Source organism: Astyanax mexicanus, chromosome 4 (assembly GCF_023375975.1).
Source record: "Astyanax mexicanus isolate ESR-SI-001 chromosome 4, AstMex3_surface, whole genome shotgun sequence".
Lineage (NCBI taxonomy): Eukaryota > Metazoa > Chordata > Actinopteri > Characiformes > Acestrorhamphidae > Astyanax > Astyanax mexicanus.
The window spans coordinates 1,950,001-1,965,933 of NC_064411.1; the positions used below are offsets into that span (position 1 = coordinate 1,950,001).

Consider the following 15,933-nt stretch of genomic DNA (forward strand, 5'->3'; position numbering starts at 1 on the left):
CTGGATCTGAACACAGCGCAGTGTAATCTCTCTCTGAGTAAGAAGAACAGGAGGGTGGAGTGGAGAGAGGAGCTGCAGTCGTATCCTGATCATCTAGAGAGATTTAATGAGTATCAGCAGGTTCTGAGTAGAGAGAGAGTTACTGGTGTTACTGGACGCTGTTACTGGGAGGCTGAGTGGAGGAGTGGGGGATATGGAGCTGTTGTAGCTCTGAGTTATAAAACCATCAGCAGGAAAGGAGGAGGATCAGACTGTGGGTTTGGAGAGAATATAAACTCCTGGAGTCTGATCTGCTTTGATTACGGTTATACTGTTTTTCACAATAATAAGAGAACTGAACTCCCCACTCCTCCCTCCGGCTGTAGGAGAGTAGGAGTGTATGTGGACTGTCCCTCCGGCACTCTGTCCTTCTACAGAGTCTCCTCTGATACACACACACCCTCACACACTCTCACACACTTATACACATTCTACACCACCTTCACTCAGCCCCTCTATGCAGGGATTGGGGTTTATGATTCTGGCTCCTCAGTGCGTCTGTGTAAGATAGAATAACCCTGTGTGAAACAGAGTGTGTGTGTGTGTATAAATAGAAGTATGTAAATATTTTATATTAATGATTTTGTAAATTTTCCAGTACCTTTATTTTAATTACTGTTCTCTTTATTCTCTACTGATATCACTTATTCTGTACTTATTGTTAATTATTGTTTTATTTTATTGTAAAATAGATTCATATTAATAAAGCTGAAGAAATGAAGAAATGGGAAACTGGAAAGGTTAAGAGGAGTCTGGTGATTTTTTTTGTGTGTTTGGTTTGTGTGGGGCAGATTTCGGTGGAAGTTGGAGTCGAGCTTGGTAATGTAATTAATTGTAATTAATTGTGTTAAAAAAAAAAAATAGAGCGTTACTGATTCCAAATTTTCTGGAAGTAATAATAACAAATGATTCTCCGGTTTCGCGGTTTTACACTTATGGATTTGGAAATACTTTCTCAACAAAGTATTATTATATTTTTGGTGTAAGAAGGCCAGACTGCCTTTATTTAGATTTTGTAATTTGGGATATGAGGGGTTATCTTAATTATCTTAATAATTAATTATTTTTTTATAATTTAGTAAGAACGGTAGGGATATTTTGTGTCTTAGGATTTAACAGAACCATTCAAATTGTGCTTATAATATAAAATATAAAGTCATCTTATTTATTTATATGATTGCATTCATTCTATGAGTTGTAGAATTGACCATATTTGTTTATTCATCCTCCATTAATATAGATTTTCTCCTTCTCGTTTTAATTTTAATGACGTCACAGAAAATAGTGAATCTTACTGATGTTCATAAACTCTCATCTCAAAATAAAGAGATTTATCTGTTCTTTCATAATAAAAATGCAGCACCTCTGAAATGTGGCCAGCAGGGGGCGGCACTGCTCATTAAAAGACCATCAGAGCATATTACAGAAATTAACAATTATTTACTTAATATACTGGAAAAATAAACCAACTATATATAATAAAAGAAACAGTGGAATAATAAATCATACTATCATTAGAATTGTTATATTCAATGGAGGCTGGTGCAAAAAAAAAAACTAAGGGGGTGCAAACAAACCAACAAACAAATAAAACAAATCTTTAAAAAATAATATAATTTGTATAAATGCTTGTATGAATTTGAACACAAAAGTGGAAGTATGGGGATAAAAATATACCTAAAAGTATCTTCACCTAAAGTACCCAGTTATTATTAATACTAATATTAATACAAAGAATTGTATTTTTATGATAGAGTGTATGCTAATGTATCTTTATTTGCATAGCAGCAATTAGACACTCTATTTTACACTGAGCTGAATTTGATAAGATTAAACCAGTAAATTGAAATGTGCAGAAACCTCACTGATTAACAATGAATTAAGTTGCTATTGGATATATAATTATTAAAATATAATAAGAATAACCTGCAGTCCTTCCAAACTAATAGTTAAGTACAGAACTAAATGAAATATATTAAGATACGATATGATACATCCACAGCAATTTACTGGATAGAACTGCGGCAGATCCTTGTTCCTCAATTTAGTTTCCCGCGGCGAGACTATGACATCACGCGGCTCAGCCAATAGAAACAGTCCAGCTAAGCTAAGCCGCGTCTATCACCTGGTACAGAGCAGGTTTGTATGAGCGTATATGTTGCTGTAGTAACTGAACAAGACTTAAGTGCGTTTTCACTCCAGCACTGTTTGGTTCAGTTAAAACTGACTCTGGTTGGTTTGTACTCTTCAGTCCGGTTCTATTGAGCAGGTGTGAACACAGTAGTCACACTCAGGTTCAGATCAAAGCAACCGGACCGAGACTTGCTAGTGGAGGTGATCTCAGTCCGGTTCCAAACGAACCCGGTTCACTCGGAGCGGTTCACTTGTGGTGAGACCCAGCTATAATATTAGGGTTTGAATAAACTAATCGATTAGTCCACTAGCACTTCCACTAGTCGCCACCGTGGGGAGCAGTCGACTAGTCGGCGGAAGAAAAAAAAAAAACAGCAGTGAAGATAGAAAATAGTTTAGAAAATATAATAATCACGCAATGAAAACAACTAATCAATAACTTTAATAATAATAATAATAAGAATAATAATAATGAATTTAATTGAATAACATTTTATAGATATTTTTAAATACCTCAATCAATCCCTTTATCCAGTGTGTAGGCCTAAATCTACTAGTTTCAAGTTAATAGCCAAGATATTACTAATAAAGATATTACATTTTGCACTTTTGCACTTAAGTCTGAAGCTTGTGGAGTGTGGAGTAGTTTTTGTGGACAGTTGGTTTTTTAACAGTAACTAACATTTTTTATGTTTTTTTTTTTTATCACATAACACCTTTTTGAATCCTGCACCTCACCAATAGCATAAAGTAACCTAGAATTAATAAAAACTAAACTAAAATAATCACTAATAAAAAAAATAAAAACTAGCAACCCCACTCTAAAACGTATTAAAACTAACTGAATTGGAGGAGAACACGTAAAAATGAAATGAAATTAAACTATAATGAAAAATATATTTTATAATTATTATAAAACTATTATAACCTTGGTTGGAATTAGATCAGATTCGGCCCAGTCTGTGGTCCTGAGCTATCTGACTACTCCCCCCCCCCCCTCTCTCTACTAAAAATAAATAAATAATAAAATAAAATAAAAAACACACCATGATGCTACCACCATGTTTTACTGTAGGGGTGGAACTGGGCAGGTGATGTTCAGTGCCTGGTTTCTTCCTGATATGACCCTTACAAATACTCAACAAAATCAGTCACCCATACAGACACCAGAGTAACCCACGCAGATACCACAGCAACCCATACGGATACCACAGCAACCCATACAGACACTAGAGTAACCCATGCAGATACCACAGCAACCCATACAGATACCAGAGAAAGCCATGCAGATACCACAGCAACCCATACAGACACCAGAGAAACCCATGCATATACCACAGCAACCCATACAGACACCAGAGAAACCCATGCAGATACCACAGCAACCCATATAGACACCAGAGAAACCCATGCAGATACCACAGCAACCCATATAGACACCAGAGAAACCCACACAGATACCACAGCAACCCATACGGATACCACAGCAACCCATACAGACACCAGAGAAACCCATGCATATACCACAGCAACCCATACAGACACCAGAGAAACCCATGCAGATACCACAGCAACCCATATAGACACCAGAGAAACCCATGCAGATACCACAGTAACCCATACAGACACTAGAGAAACCCATGCAGATACCACAGCAACACATATAGACACCAGAGAAACCCATGCAGATACCACAGTAACCCATATAGACACCAGAGAAACCCATGCAGATACCACAGAAACCAAACTCTTTATGGATGTGAGAAAGACAGATAGCGAGAGTGTGAGAGTCAGATGGAGAGTGTGTGAATTAGAGAGAGTGAGTAAGAGAAAGACTGATAGAGAGAGAGACAGAGTGTGTATATGAGGGACTGATAGAGAGACCTAGCGTGAGAGAGAGAGAGACATAGTGTGTAAGTGAAAGAGAGACTGATAGAGAGAGAGAGAGTGTGAGAGTCAGTGTGTGAATTAGAGTGAGTGAGTAAGGGAAAGACTGATAGAGAGAGAGAGAGTGTGAGAGTCAGTGTGTGAATTAGAGTGAGTGAGTAAGGGAAAGACTGATAGAGAGAGAGACAGACAGAGTGTGACCTAGCGTGAGAGAGAGAGAGAGACACTAATAGAGACATTGTATATTAGAGTGTGTGCGTGAGATTGATAGAGAGAGAAAGTGTGTGTGAGAGTAAGAGAGCGAATGCCTCTATGGTTCAGGCTCGCGCTGAAAGCCCAGACGCACCACACACACCCACACATACACTCCCCAACACACACACACACACACACACACACACACACACACACTCTCGCGCACACACTCTCTCAGTCTACAGCTCGGTCCCGTCCCGCCCGGGGGAAGCCGCTCGCGCTCCCAGTGAATAATGTGACGGCTCCATGCGGGACAGACACTCCGCACTGGACTTACCTGGACCGGACACTCGCGTGGACTGTCCCTGTCTCTCTCTCCGTCTCTCTCTCTATCTGTCTCTCTCTCTCTCTTTACCCCCGTGAGATGCTGCCATGTCCCGCGCGCTGCTCCCGCCGCTGACCCCCTGCTGGACCGCGCTGCTGCCGCTGCTGCTGGCGCTCGCGCTCTCGGTCCCCGCCTCCGGAGCGCACAGCTGCCGCGAGGTCAAGACCGCCTTCCAGCTGCGGCAGATCGGCCCCCTCAAGTGGGTCCCGGAGACCCCCGGCACAGGTGAGTCACCTACCTGAGTGACCCCGGAGCTGCACCCGCGAGACTAAAGACTCTGGATGCGTTATAAATTAAAGTGAAAATCATTTAAAGTTACATTTGGGCAACTTTGATGAATAGATAGATAGATAGATAGATAGATAGATAGATAGATAGATAGATAGATAGATAGATAGATAGATAGATAGATAGATAGATAGATAGATAGATAGATAGATAGATAGATAGATAGATAGATAGATAGATAGATAGATAGATAGATAGATAGATAGATTTCACTTATGCTCACTCATGTTTTCATCCCATAATACTCCGTTAAAGAGTTTACATGCACTGAGAAATCTGATTACTCAGCTAAAAATAAATCCAGCTCTTTTTATCAGATTTGCTAATCAGATTTATACACCTAATACATAACTAAGAAATCAGACTATATCAGAGTTTTGAATATTCTTATGATAATCTGATTGGACCATGGGCTAGGTGGGTTCCAGGTGCTTGTGCTTTAAATAGACCCCGACATTAGAGCCCACCTTAATCCCATTGGGGTCCTCCCATCTAGGCCCCATCATGTTCAGTATAGAACCAGAACCTGCTACAAACATCTACAGCTCTGTAAAAAATGAAGAGATCACTTCAGTTTCTGAATCAGTTTCTTTGATTTTTACTATTTATAGGTTTATATTTGAGTAAAATGAACATTGTTGTTTTATTCTATAAACTACAGACAACATTTCTCCCAAATTTCAAATAAAAATATTGTCATTTAGAGCATTTATTTACAGAAAATGAGAAATGTCTGAAATAACAAAAAAGATGCAGAGCTTTCAGACCTACATAGAAGTTCATATTTATAAAGGTTTAAGGGTTCAGAAATCAATATTTGGTGGAAAAACCCTGGTTGGTTTTTAATCACAGTTTTTTTTCATGCATCTTGGCATCATGTTCTCCTCCACCAGTCTTACACACTGCTTTTGGATAACTTTATGCTGCTTCACTCCTGGTGCAGAAATTCGAGCAGTTCAGTTTGGTGGTTTGATGGCTTGGGATCATCCATCTTCCTCTTGATTATATTCCAGAGTTTTTTTTTTATTTGGTAAAATCAAAGAAACTCATCATTTTTAAGTGATCCCTTATTTTGTTCCAGAGCTGCATATGTGGGGCCAACATGGAAGCTGTGGACTAAACTTGAACTTTATGGTTTCCAGTTGGGCATCCATACAGACCCCACATGGGGTTTTCAGAGGGAAGCATGAAGCGTATCACAGTGGATCAACACCAGCAGATATCAGACATGTCTCTCCAAACCATCACTGATTGGTGGAAACTTCACACTAGACCTCGAGCAGTTTGGACTGTGTGTCTCTCCACTCTTCCTCCAGACTGTGGAGGAACTTTGTCCCTTGATTTTCAGATTAAATGTAGAATTTACTGATGATCAGGGATGGTTTGGAGAGTGGTGTGGTGTGAGACTGTGGGGGGTTGAGCTGATGAAGCCGGTGAGATCAGCGGGTTCTCCTGAGCCAGGAGCTTCACACTGTGCCAGGCTGAGCTGCTGCCAGACCTGAGGAACATTCCTGATTAATATGATACGGTGAATCAGCAGTAAGATATGGATATTGATAGGTTGTTTTTTATTAGGGTCTTTTTGTTTATTAATGCAATGTGCATTATCATTATACATTAAAACTTTTTTTTTAAATAATCCTATTTATTTGTATTGATTAGGAGGGAGTTTATTTTGAGATATTGTGAAGATATTGTAAGATATCACTTAAATCACTTGAAAAGATCCATGTTAAAATCATACAAATCTGGTGTGATCATCTGGTTTAAATGTTTCTCAGTTATCTTGAGTATGTTAGCACTTGTATTTTATGTGGCTTGGCCTAATTCAGATAATAATAGCATATAACTAATATAATAGTTAGTAAACAAAAATGTATTTTACATTCTTTAAACTATCTCCTCTTGTCTAGATGATCAGTTTTGAACATCTCTGCTGTATTTTCTCAGTCAGTTTTATGAGGTAGAGTCTCCTGGAATTCAGGCTTTCAGTTAACAGCTGTGCTGAACTCATCAAGGGTTAATTACTTGAATTACTTGTCTCTTAATGTAAAGTTTGAGAGCATCAGTTAAAGTAAAGTAGTGAAGAGGTAGAGTTACAGGTATACAGTGAATAGTGAATATTTGAGTAATGTTCGAATCCAGATTATGAGAAGAAACAACTACTCAACTTAATAAAGGTAAAAAAAAGTATCATCAAGTACAGTCACCACAAAGACCATCAAAAACATTATAACGATGGAACTGGCACTCATCAGGACCAGCATAGAAAATGATGGAGGAGCAAGAGTTTCCTCTGTTGTACAGCATAAGTTTATCAGAGTTACCAGCCTCAGAAACCACAAGTTAACAAACAGCTCCCCAGATAAGAGCATCTAAATAGGAACTAGGAACTAATCCTGGAACTAGTACTGTATATTGTACATATATTTTCACTTTATATGTCCATGTATATAATGTATTGTAGAGAAGTGGGCGGAGCTTCTTCTGGACATGGTGAACGTAAGGCTTGTGAGATGTACAGTAGTAAAGTTGTAGTAAAGTGGTATTAGTGAATATAGTAACTCTGTATTGTAGTAGAGAAGTGGGCGGAGCTTCTTCTGGTCATGGTGAACATAAGGCTTGTGTTGTGTACAGTAGTAAAGTTGTAGTAAAGTGGTATTAGTGAATATAGTGACTCTGTATTGTAGTAGAGAAGTGGGCGGAGCTTCTTCTGGTCATGGTGAACATAAGGCTTGTGTTGTGTACAGTAGTAAAGTTAGAGTAAAGTGGTATTAGTGAATATAGTAACTGTGTATTGTAGTAGAGAAGTGGGCGGAGCTTCTTCTGGTCATGGTGAACATAAGGCTTGTGTTGTGTACAGTAGTAAAGTTGTAGTAAAGTGGTATTAGTGAATATAGTAACTCTGTATTGTAGTAGAGAAGTGGGCGGAGCTTCTTCTGGTCATGGTGAACATAAGGCTTGTGTTGTGTACAGTAGTAAAGTTGTAGTAAAGTGGTATTAGTGAATATAGTAACTCTGTATTGTAGTAGAGAAGTGGGCGGAGCTTCTTCTGGACATGGTGAACGTAAGGCTTGTGAGGTGTACAGTAGTAAAGTTGTAGTAAAGTGGTATTAGTGAATATAGTTACTCTGTATTGTAGTAGAGAAGTGGGCGGAGCTTCTTCTGGACATGGTGAACGTAAGGCTTGTGAGGTGTACAGTAGTAAAGTTGTAGTAAAGTGGTATTAGTGAATATAGTAACTCTGTACTGTAGTAGAGAAGTGGGCGGAGCTTCTTCTGGACATGGTGAACATAAGGCTTGTGTTGCGTACAGTAGTAAAGTTGTAGTAAAGTGGTATTAGTGAATATAGTAACTCTGTATTGTAGTAGAGAAGTGGGCGGAGCTTCTTCTGGTCATGGTGAACATAATAAGGCTTGTGTTGTGTACAGTAGTAAAGTTGTAGTAAAGTGGTATTAGTGAATATGGTAACTCTGTATTGTAGTAGAGAAGTGGGCGGAGCTTCTTCTGGACATGGTGAACATAAGGCTTGTGTTGTGTACAGTAGTAGTAAAGTTGTAGTAAAGTGGTATTAGTGAATATAGTAACTCTGTATTGTAGTAGAGAAGTGGGCGGGGCTTCTTCTGGACATGGTGAACGTAAGGCTTGTGAGGTGTACAGTAGTAAAGTTGTAGTAAAGTGGTATTAGTGAATATAGTGACTCTGTATTGTAGTAGAGAAGTGGGCGGAGCTTCTTCTGGTCATGGTGAACATAAGGCTTGTGTTGTGTACAGTAGTAAAGTTGTAGTAAAGTGGTATTAGTGAATATAGTAACTCTGTATTGTAGTAGAGAAGTGGGCGGGGCTTGTATAACAGTTGAACAGCTGATAGGAGGTCCGTCTGGTGCAGAATCTGGAATGTCTGGCATCTGAAAGTGTTTCCAACCGCTCACACTGACATCCCCTCGCACGAGTAGCATCTTTACACAGAGCTGTTTAGGGTTTTCACGACGCTCACAGTTCTCCAGACAAAATGCAAGAATTTTAACAGTCGTATTTTACAGGAACTTTGGAATTTTTGATTTATTTATACTTTTGTGTACACTCTTAAATTTAAAAATAACAGCTCTTAAATTGTTCTCAGTTTAGAAGTATGGTTCTAGGACACGCCTGGAAACCCTATACTGCCATTGGTTTGTTGTAAATCTTCCAAATTAACCTTTTTTTTTAAAAAAAACAAAACATATATTTAACTGTTCGAAAACATATACTGGTCAAACTCAAGCAGCTTTACTTATTTTTTACAAGGTTTCTAATCTGAATATGGTATGAATATGGCAAAACTCATGTGACATTTAAAAAGCAGGAAAGTCTTTATTTTAAAGAAATGGTTATAGACTGCATGTTCAAATAACGGATATTTATGACTCCTGTTACTAGAACTGAATCCTGTTACTTTTTAGGTTTTAAGTAACAGGACTGAAAGGAACAGGAATGAGATTTTAGCATAGAATTAGCAAAAACATAAAAAATAGCTAAATGGCGGCTATGCTAATAGCATGAAGACACTAAGCACATTCTAGTGATTTTTTTTCCCCAAACCTTGTATTTAAAAAAATAAATAAATCAATAAGATGGAAGAATTAATTCAGGTAACAGGACTGAGTGTTGAGATTGAGCTCCTCAGTCATCGTTACAATAAGATCAAATATACAGAAAAAAAAATGAGGGAACTTAATTTTTTTAATTTTGGTCTTCCCATGATCTTCAGAAGAACCTGCTGATGATGTCACTTCCTGTTGTAGATGTGACTTCCTGTTGTAGAATGTTCCAGATGTTTTGGATGATCAGGGTGATGTGTTATGGTAACAGGACTGAGTGAAACCACAGCTGATAATGACAGATATATACATAGACTCTGCATAGTCTGCCTCCTGGCACTGGCTGCTACACTATGCGCTATGAGTCTATGTAAATATATGTCTATGTTATTATCAGTACAGTGATGGCGGTGCTCAGAGCTGAAGCTAGTAGCATTATGGGATGTAATCAGTGGTTTTAATAAGCTTCTTTTGCACTTTTAAGTTATTAATGCCTGGTTTTAAATGTCAGGGCTGTCCGGATTCTAGTAAGGAGGCAAAGTAGAGCTATTTTGAGCTGGATAACAGTGTAAGAAGTGATTTATTAGGGTAAATTATGCCCCGTATCACCCAGTCTGAAGGGTGTTTTGGACAAACTGTTAAAATTTCTGGATCTCTGAACACTGTGGGAGAACGGAGGTGTGCTATTCATCAAAGGTACCACTTTAAAATAAGACTACCTTTATAAAAGGTTTATGAATGGTTATTAATTGGGTTGCATACTTAAAAAAATACATTAATGAGCAGTTAATAAATATATAATATATAAGGGTAGTCTTATTTTAAAGTGGTACCATACTTTTTATCATGTTTTACTACAACAAAAGTCTCAAATTTTACACCGGAGTTCTCCTTTTAAACCAGGTTAAGACATTTTTAATAATAAACTAATAATAAAACACTTTTTTTTTGAGAGTATCAGAAGAAATACAGCACACTGTAAACCCACCATAAGTTGTTTGAACTCAAATGATTTAAGTCTGTTTTACATAAAATTGGATATTTCTAAACAATACTCAACTATTTTGAGTTAGTTGAACTGAATTTGTGGGCAAATATACTGTACTATTCAAACTGAGATCTTTGACTTGAACCAACTTATAATAACTGAGTTTAGTCTGAGTTGCCATTGGCAGCTTCTTTTCCATTGGCTTCTGTCACAATCTATCTGCATACTGGGCGTGTCCAACAGTTTCTGTCTAACCAGACACTCACCATCAGTGTGTAGTGATTCCCTCTGGGCTACCTTACAAATAAATCAACTTCCCCTTTACTTTAGTTGTAATAACTTGATGTTTTAATTTATGCCAACTCAAGTTTTTATTTCTCATTACTTAAAAATCTGAGCAAACCGACTGCCTTAAAAAAGTTAAGTAAACTCAACTTATCTGGTCTTACAGTAAAACAAAAATAAAAAAAATAAAAAAGTTAAATCAACTTCCCCTTTAGTTGTAATAACTTGATGTTTTAATTTATGCTAACTCAAGTTTTCATGACCTAATACTTAACTTTTTAAGGCAACCGGTTTCCATAAATTTCCTTAAATTTTAAAAAGTAAATTCAACTTATCCAGGCTTACAGTGCAGATTTAATAAGAGTTTTTTTTAGATTGTAGCTCTGGATCCGTATCAGAGGCTGATTTGTAAGAGGAGTAAATGAGCCTGACGATATGTGGAAGAGTGAAGAGGCCGTTTGCAGGGTAATAAGAGCGCAGTTTACTTATCGGACCATCCATTTCTCTCTGAGAGCGTACCCCCAGCACCGCCCTGCTCCATTTAGCCCTGCTGACTCCGGAGTTTAATTAATATTAGTGGATTTGAGCCGTTCGCCAGCCGCTCTGTAAAGAGCTTTAACAATCAATGGCTGAAAGTTGCTTATCCACTGGTCACTCTGGAAGTTACGACCCTACTCTCTCTCTCTCCGCCAAGCCAACCATCTCCAGATTACCTGCTGATGGTGCAGAGTCCATCCATCCATCCATCCATCTATCCATCCATCCATCCATCCACACACAGTTCTCTCTCTTTCAGGTCTTATAACACAGTAATTATATCAGACAGACACATGCCCTGATCTCTTTTACTCCAGAAGACATACGGCTGCTCAAAAATAAAATCATTTAAAATGTAAAAGGAAGCAGAATTGTTATATTTTCCTGGAACTGATCATGTTTTAATAAAAATTTTATTTTTGAATGTATAGACTTTAAATAAATATATTCACACCTAAGATATCTTTTCAAAATGACTAGAGACTAGAGTTTTTATGCAGAGTTAAAAGCATAATAATATTGATGATTTGAGTTCATAACATGGATTATTAATTATTACTTTTATAAAATACATGGAGAAACAGATTTAAACAGATTAACAGATTTAAGCAGATTTATTGTTCTTCATAATCAATAATCACACCTCTAGGATACATGTAGATTAAAAATCTGACACTCAGAGCAGCCTATACCTTTCAGTATTTTATATATATCAGGACACACTAAGAAAATTATATATATATACAAAAATGTAAACTTTTTACTCTAAATAAATAAAAAATTAGTTTAGTGCAAAATAACTACTTAATAAAAATATGCAAGCAAGCTGATTAAAAACTATACAAAGTAGTGCGCACACCATACCTAGCTTTAGTTTGAGTGAAGCAGGTAGTTTAGTCACACTGTTTTTTCTGTGGACACTTTTGAGTCTGATATTTACTGATATTATTTGGTTTGAAACATTATATACATATGTTTGAAGCACTAAAGGTAAATAATATTGGTTGGGGAAGGAGATTTTTCACTTTTTTAGGTGTTTTTCTCAATGGGTTTACTGGGATGTGATCACTATTTTTAGAAAGAGTAAGCTCCGCCCTTTCTAACCATATATGGATTATGTTTATGTGTGAAGGGATTCCTGAGTAATTAAGCTGAGAACACAAGGTGAGATTTTGGACTGAAAATCCATTAACTGTGATTAATCACTTTTTGATTTATATAATATAATATATTATAATATAATATATTATATAATAGAATCTGTCTGACAACATGAAGCAGATAAATGATCTCAAAAAGCTGCACATAAAAACTCAACAACAGATGAGAAGTTATTGATCATTATATCAGTCTGGAAAAGGTTATAAAGTCATTTATTTCTAAAGCTTTGAGACTCCAGAGAACCACAGTGATTTACTATTATTCACTAATAGAGAAAAAAAACATGGAACACTGGTGAACCTTCCCAGGAGTGACCGGCCGACCGAACAAAATTACTCCAAAAGGGCATGAAGAACTCATCCAGGAGGTCCATAAAAAAAAAAAACACAGGCAAATACTTTTTCGCGCCACTGTACAGATTTTACAGTAACGTTTTTGTTTGTTTCAAGTGGTCCAACAGACTAAAGCACTGGCTCTATGATGATAGTGAGATCGCTGGTTTGAATCCCGGTCATGCAGCTTGCCATCATCAGCTGCCGGAGCCCTGAGAGAGCACACACAGTTGTCCTTGCTCTCTCTGGGTGAGTACAGTACAGTAGATGGCGCTCTCTCTCTCTTTCCCCTCATCACTCCTAGGGTGATGTGGATCAGCACAAGGCTGCGTCTGTGAGCTGATGTATCAGAACCACAGAGTCTCTGTGCTTTCCTCCAAGTGATGCTTCTCGGCCAAAAGAGGTTCTAAAAGAGGCGGAGTCTGACTTAACATGTGTGGGAGGCGTGTGCTGGTCTTCGTAACCCTCCTGGTGTTGGGGAATCACTAGTGAGTATGTGAGGTGTAAGATAGCGATGAGCATCACAACAATGGCACTTATTACAACACATGATCAAAAATGTCTTGTTCTAGAGACGAACGTAATGCAACATGACGTAATTCTCCCGCAGAAACGTTATCCACGCCGTTCAGTCGGAAAAACTGAGGCGTCTTCAGTTCCACATCCCCGACTCTATCCAATAAATCTAAAGCCCTGTCTATTAAACTCCACACCGCTGTGAATTACTCTCTATTAAACTCCACACCAGTATGAATCATTCTTTTACAGCCCAGTGAAACCCAGCCCTCTGCATTCACTTCAACATCCCTACACGACAACTTCCTGTCTGACTGAGAGACGAGGACTGGGCTCTGCTTTTAGTAAAAAGAAAAATGCCTTTTTTCTGCTGTAAAGATCAATATCAGCATATTTACCATTACTGCTAATAAAGCAGTAATATATAAGAGCAATTAGGTGATCATATACAGCACCAGTCAAAAGTTTTATTTATTTTATGTTTTTTTATACATTGTAAATGTAATATTAAAGTTACTATTAAAGCTACACAGGACCACATGCTGAATTATTTGGTAAATAAAAATAAAGTGTTTTATTTTGTTTTGTATGTTTCAGTCCTCTTAATTCATCATGGGTGTGGTGTTTCTTCTCTGTGTTTGGTTTCTCTGTGTTTGGTGTCTCTGTGTTTGATATCGCTGTGATTGATATCACTGTGTTTGGTTTCGCTGTGATTGATATCACTGTGTTTGGTTTCTCTGTGTTTAGTATCTATTTGTTTGGTTTCTCTGTGTTTGGTATCTCTGTGTTGTTCTCTGTGTTTGGTATCTCTGTGTTTAGTATCTCTGTGTTTGGTTTCTCTTTGTTTGGTATCTCTGTGTTTGGTATCTCTGTGTTTTGTATCTCTGTGTTTGGTATCTCTGTGTTTGGTGTCTCTGTGTTTGGTGTCTCTGTGTTTGATATCTCTGTGTTTGGTACCTCTGTGTTTGATATCTTTGTGTTTTCCTCCGTTTAGTATCTCTGTGTTTGTTATCTCTGTGTTTGGTTTCTCTGTGTTTGGTATCTCTTTGTTTGGTGTCTCTGTGTATAGTATCTCTGTGTTTGGTATCTCTGTGTTTGGTACCTCTGTGTTTGATATCTTTGTGTTTTCCTCCGTTTAGTATCTCTGTGTTTGTTAACTCTGTGTTTGGTTTCTCTGTGTTTGGTATCTCTTTGTTTGGTGTCTCTGTGTGTAGTATCTCTGTGTTTGGTATCTCTGTGTGTAGTATCTCTGTGTTTGGTGTCTCTGTGTTTGATATCTCTGTGTTTGGTACCTCTGTGTTTGATATCTTTGTGTTTTCCTCCGTTTAGTATCTCTGTGTTTGTTATCTCTGTGTTTGGTTTCTCTGTGTTTGGTATCTCTTTGTTTGGTGTCTCTGTGTATAGTATCTCTGTGTTTGGTATCTCTGTGTTTGGTACCTCTGTGTTTGATATCTTTGTGTTTTCCTCCGTTTAGTATCTCTGTGTTTGTTAACTCTGTGTTTGGTTTCTCTGTGTTTGGTATCTCTTTGTTTGGTGTCTCTGTGTGTAGTATCTCTGTGTTTGGTATCTCTGTGTGTAGTATCTCTGTGTTTGGTATCTCTGTGTTTAGTATCTCTGTGTTTGGTATCTCTGTGTTTGGTTTCTCTGTGTTTGGTATCTCTGTGTTTAGTATCTCTGTTTTTTCTCTGTGTTTAGTATCTCTGTGTTTGGTATCTCTGTGTTTGGTTTCTCTGTGTTTGGTATCTCTGTGTTAGCAGTTAGCAGTGTGAACTCTGGCTGAATGGTAGAACTTCCACCACAGGTTTCACACAGCTGGCAGCTCTGCTGGAAAAGCTCACTAAATACTGCACTCTTACAGTAGTGTGCAAACAGTTCCGACCAGCCAAGAAAATCACAGATATTTATCTGGGCAGTAAGTATATTTTTGCCTGTTAAAACTCCATATATATATATAATATCAAAATTAATAAAAATAAATAAAGCAAATTTCCAGCTTCCAAAGGTTATTGATACCTTGAGAGATGGTTAAACCGTTTAAAATAAATCTGCTTTAATATTCTCAGAATAAAAACATAGACAGTGAGTCAATTCTTGCTTTAGACTGGAAATATCTTCAAATCTGGGGCTGGATTTAAGAAAAGTATCGTAAGAAAGAAGTTGTTGGATTCTTTTCTTGACTTGACCTGTTTTGAAGTTTGAAGATCAAGGAAGAAATATATTTTTCAGTATAAAAAACTTCTTCTGCTTGCCTTAATTAGTGTAATCAACATATACAGTAATATGAAATGTATGGCAAAAACTAAAGCAAAATTACAATTGGTATGTTTCAGTGTTCTGTAACACTATTGTGTTTTATATGTTGGTATTTCAAAAGTAATGAAGTAGTGAAGCATTAAAAAAAGTATTTTTTTTAATGAAAAACGAGTAAATTATTCTAATTGAAGCATTACCTGTTAGAGGCAAGGAACACCATTGCACTAAATATTTATAGAATAATTAGTAATGTATTTAGTAATTAAATAGGCTTTAATAAGTAAATAAGTTAAGAAAACGATTATTCTTCTAAAACATTTAATTTATAAATATGTTCTTAAATATTTTCTTTACA

At 37.2% G+C, this 15,933-nt stretch overlaps 2 protein-coding genes across 3 annotated transcripts in view; both read left to right on the forward strand.

The window, feature by feature from the left end:
* The window catches only part of LOC125801114 (NLR family CARD domain-containing protein 3-like), a 25,174-nt gene extending 24,595 nt beyond the window's left edge, over window positions 1–579 (forward strand). The window contains exon 7 of the mRNA XM_049477193.1: window positions 1–579. This exon is cut by the window's left edge and continues 17 nt beyond it. Coding sequence (XP_049333150.1) covers window positions 1–555 — 555 coding nt within the window. The 3' untranslated portion in view covers window positions 556–579.
* A 3,862-nt stretch (window positions 580–4,441) lies between these two features.
* gpc5c (glypican 5c) overlaps window positions 4,442–15,933 on the forward strand; it is a 180,365-nt gene continuing 168,873 nt past the window's right edge. The window contains exon 1 of one of the 2 annotated variants that reach the window (XM_022664952.2): window positions 4,442–4,864. In XM_022664952.2, the coding sequence (XP_022520673.2) occupies window positions 4,687–4,864 (178 nt within the window). In that variant the 5' untranslated portion in view covers window positions 4,442–4,686. The remainder of the gene's footprint in view (window positions 4,865–15,933) is intronic. The other variant, XM_049477309.1, reaches the window with a different exon arrangement.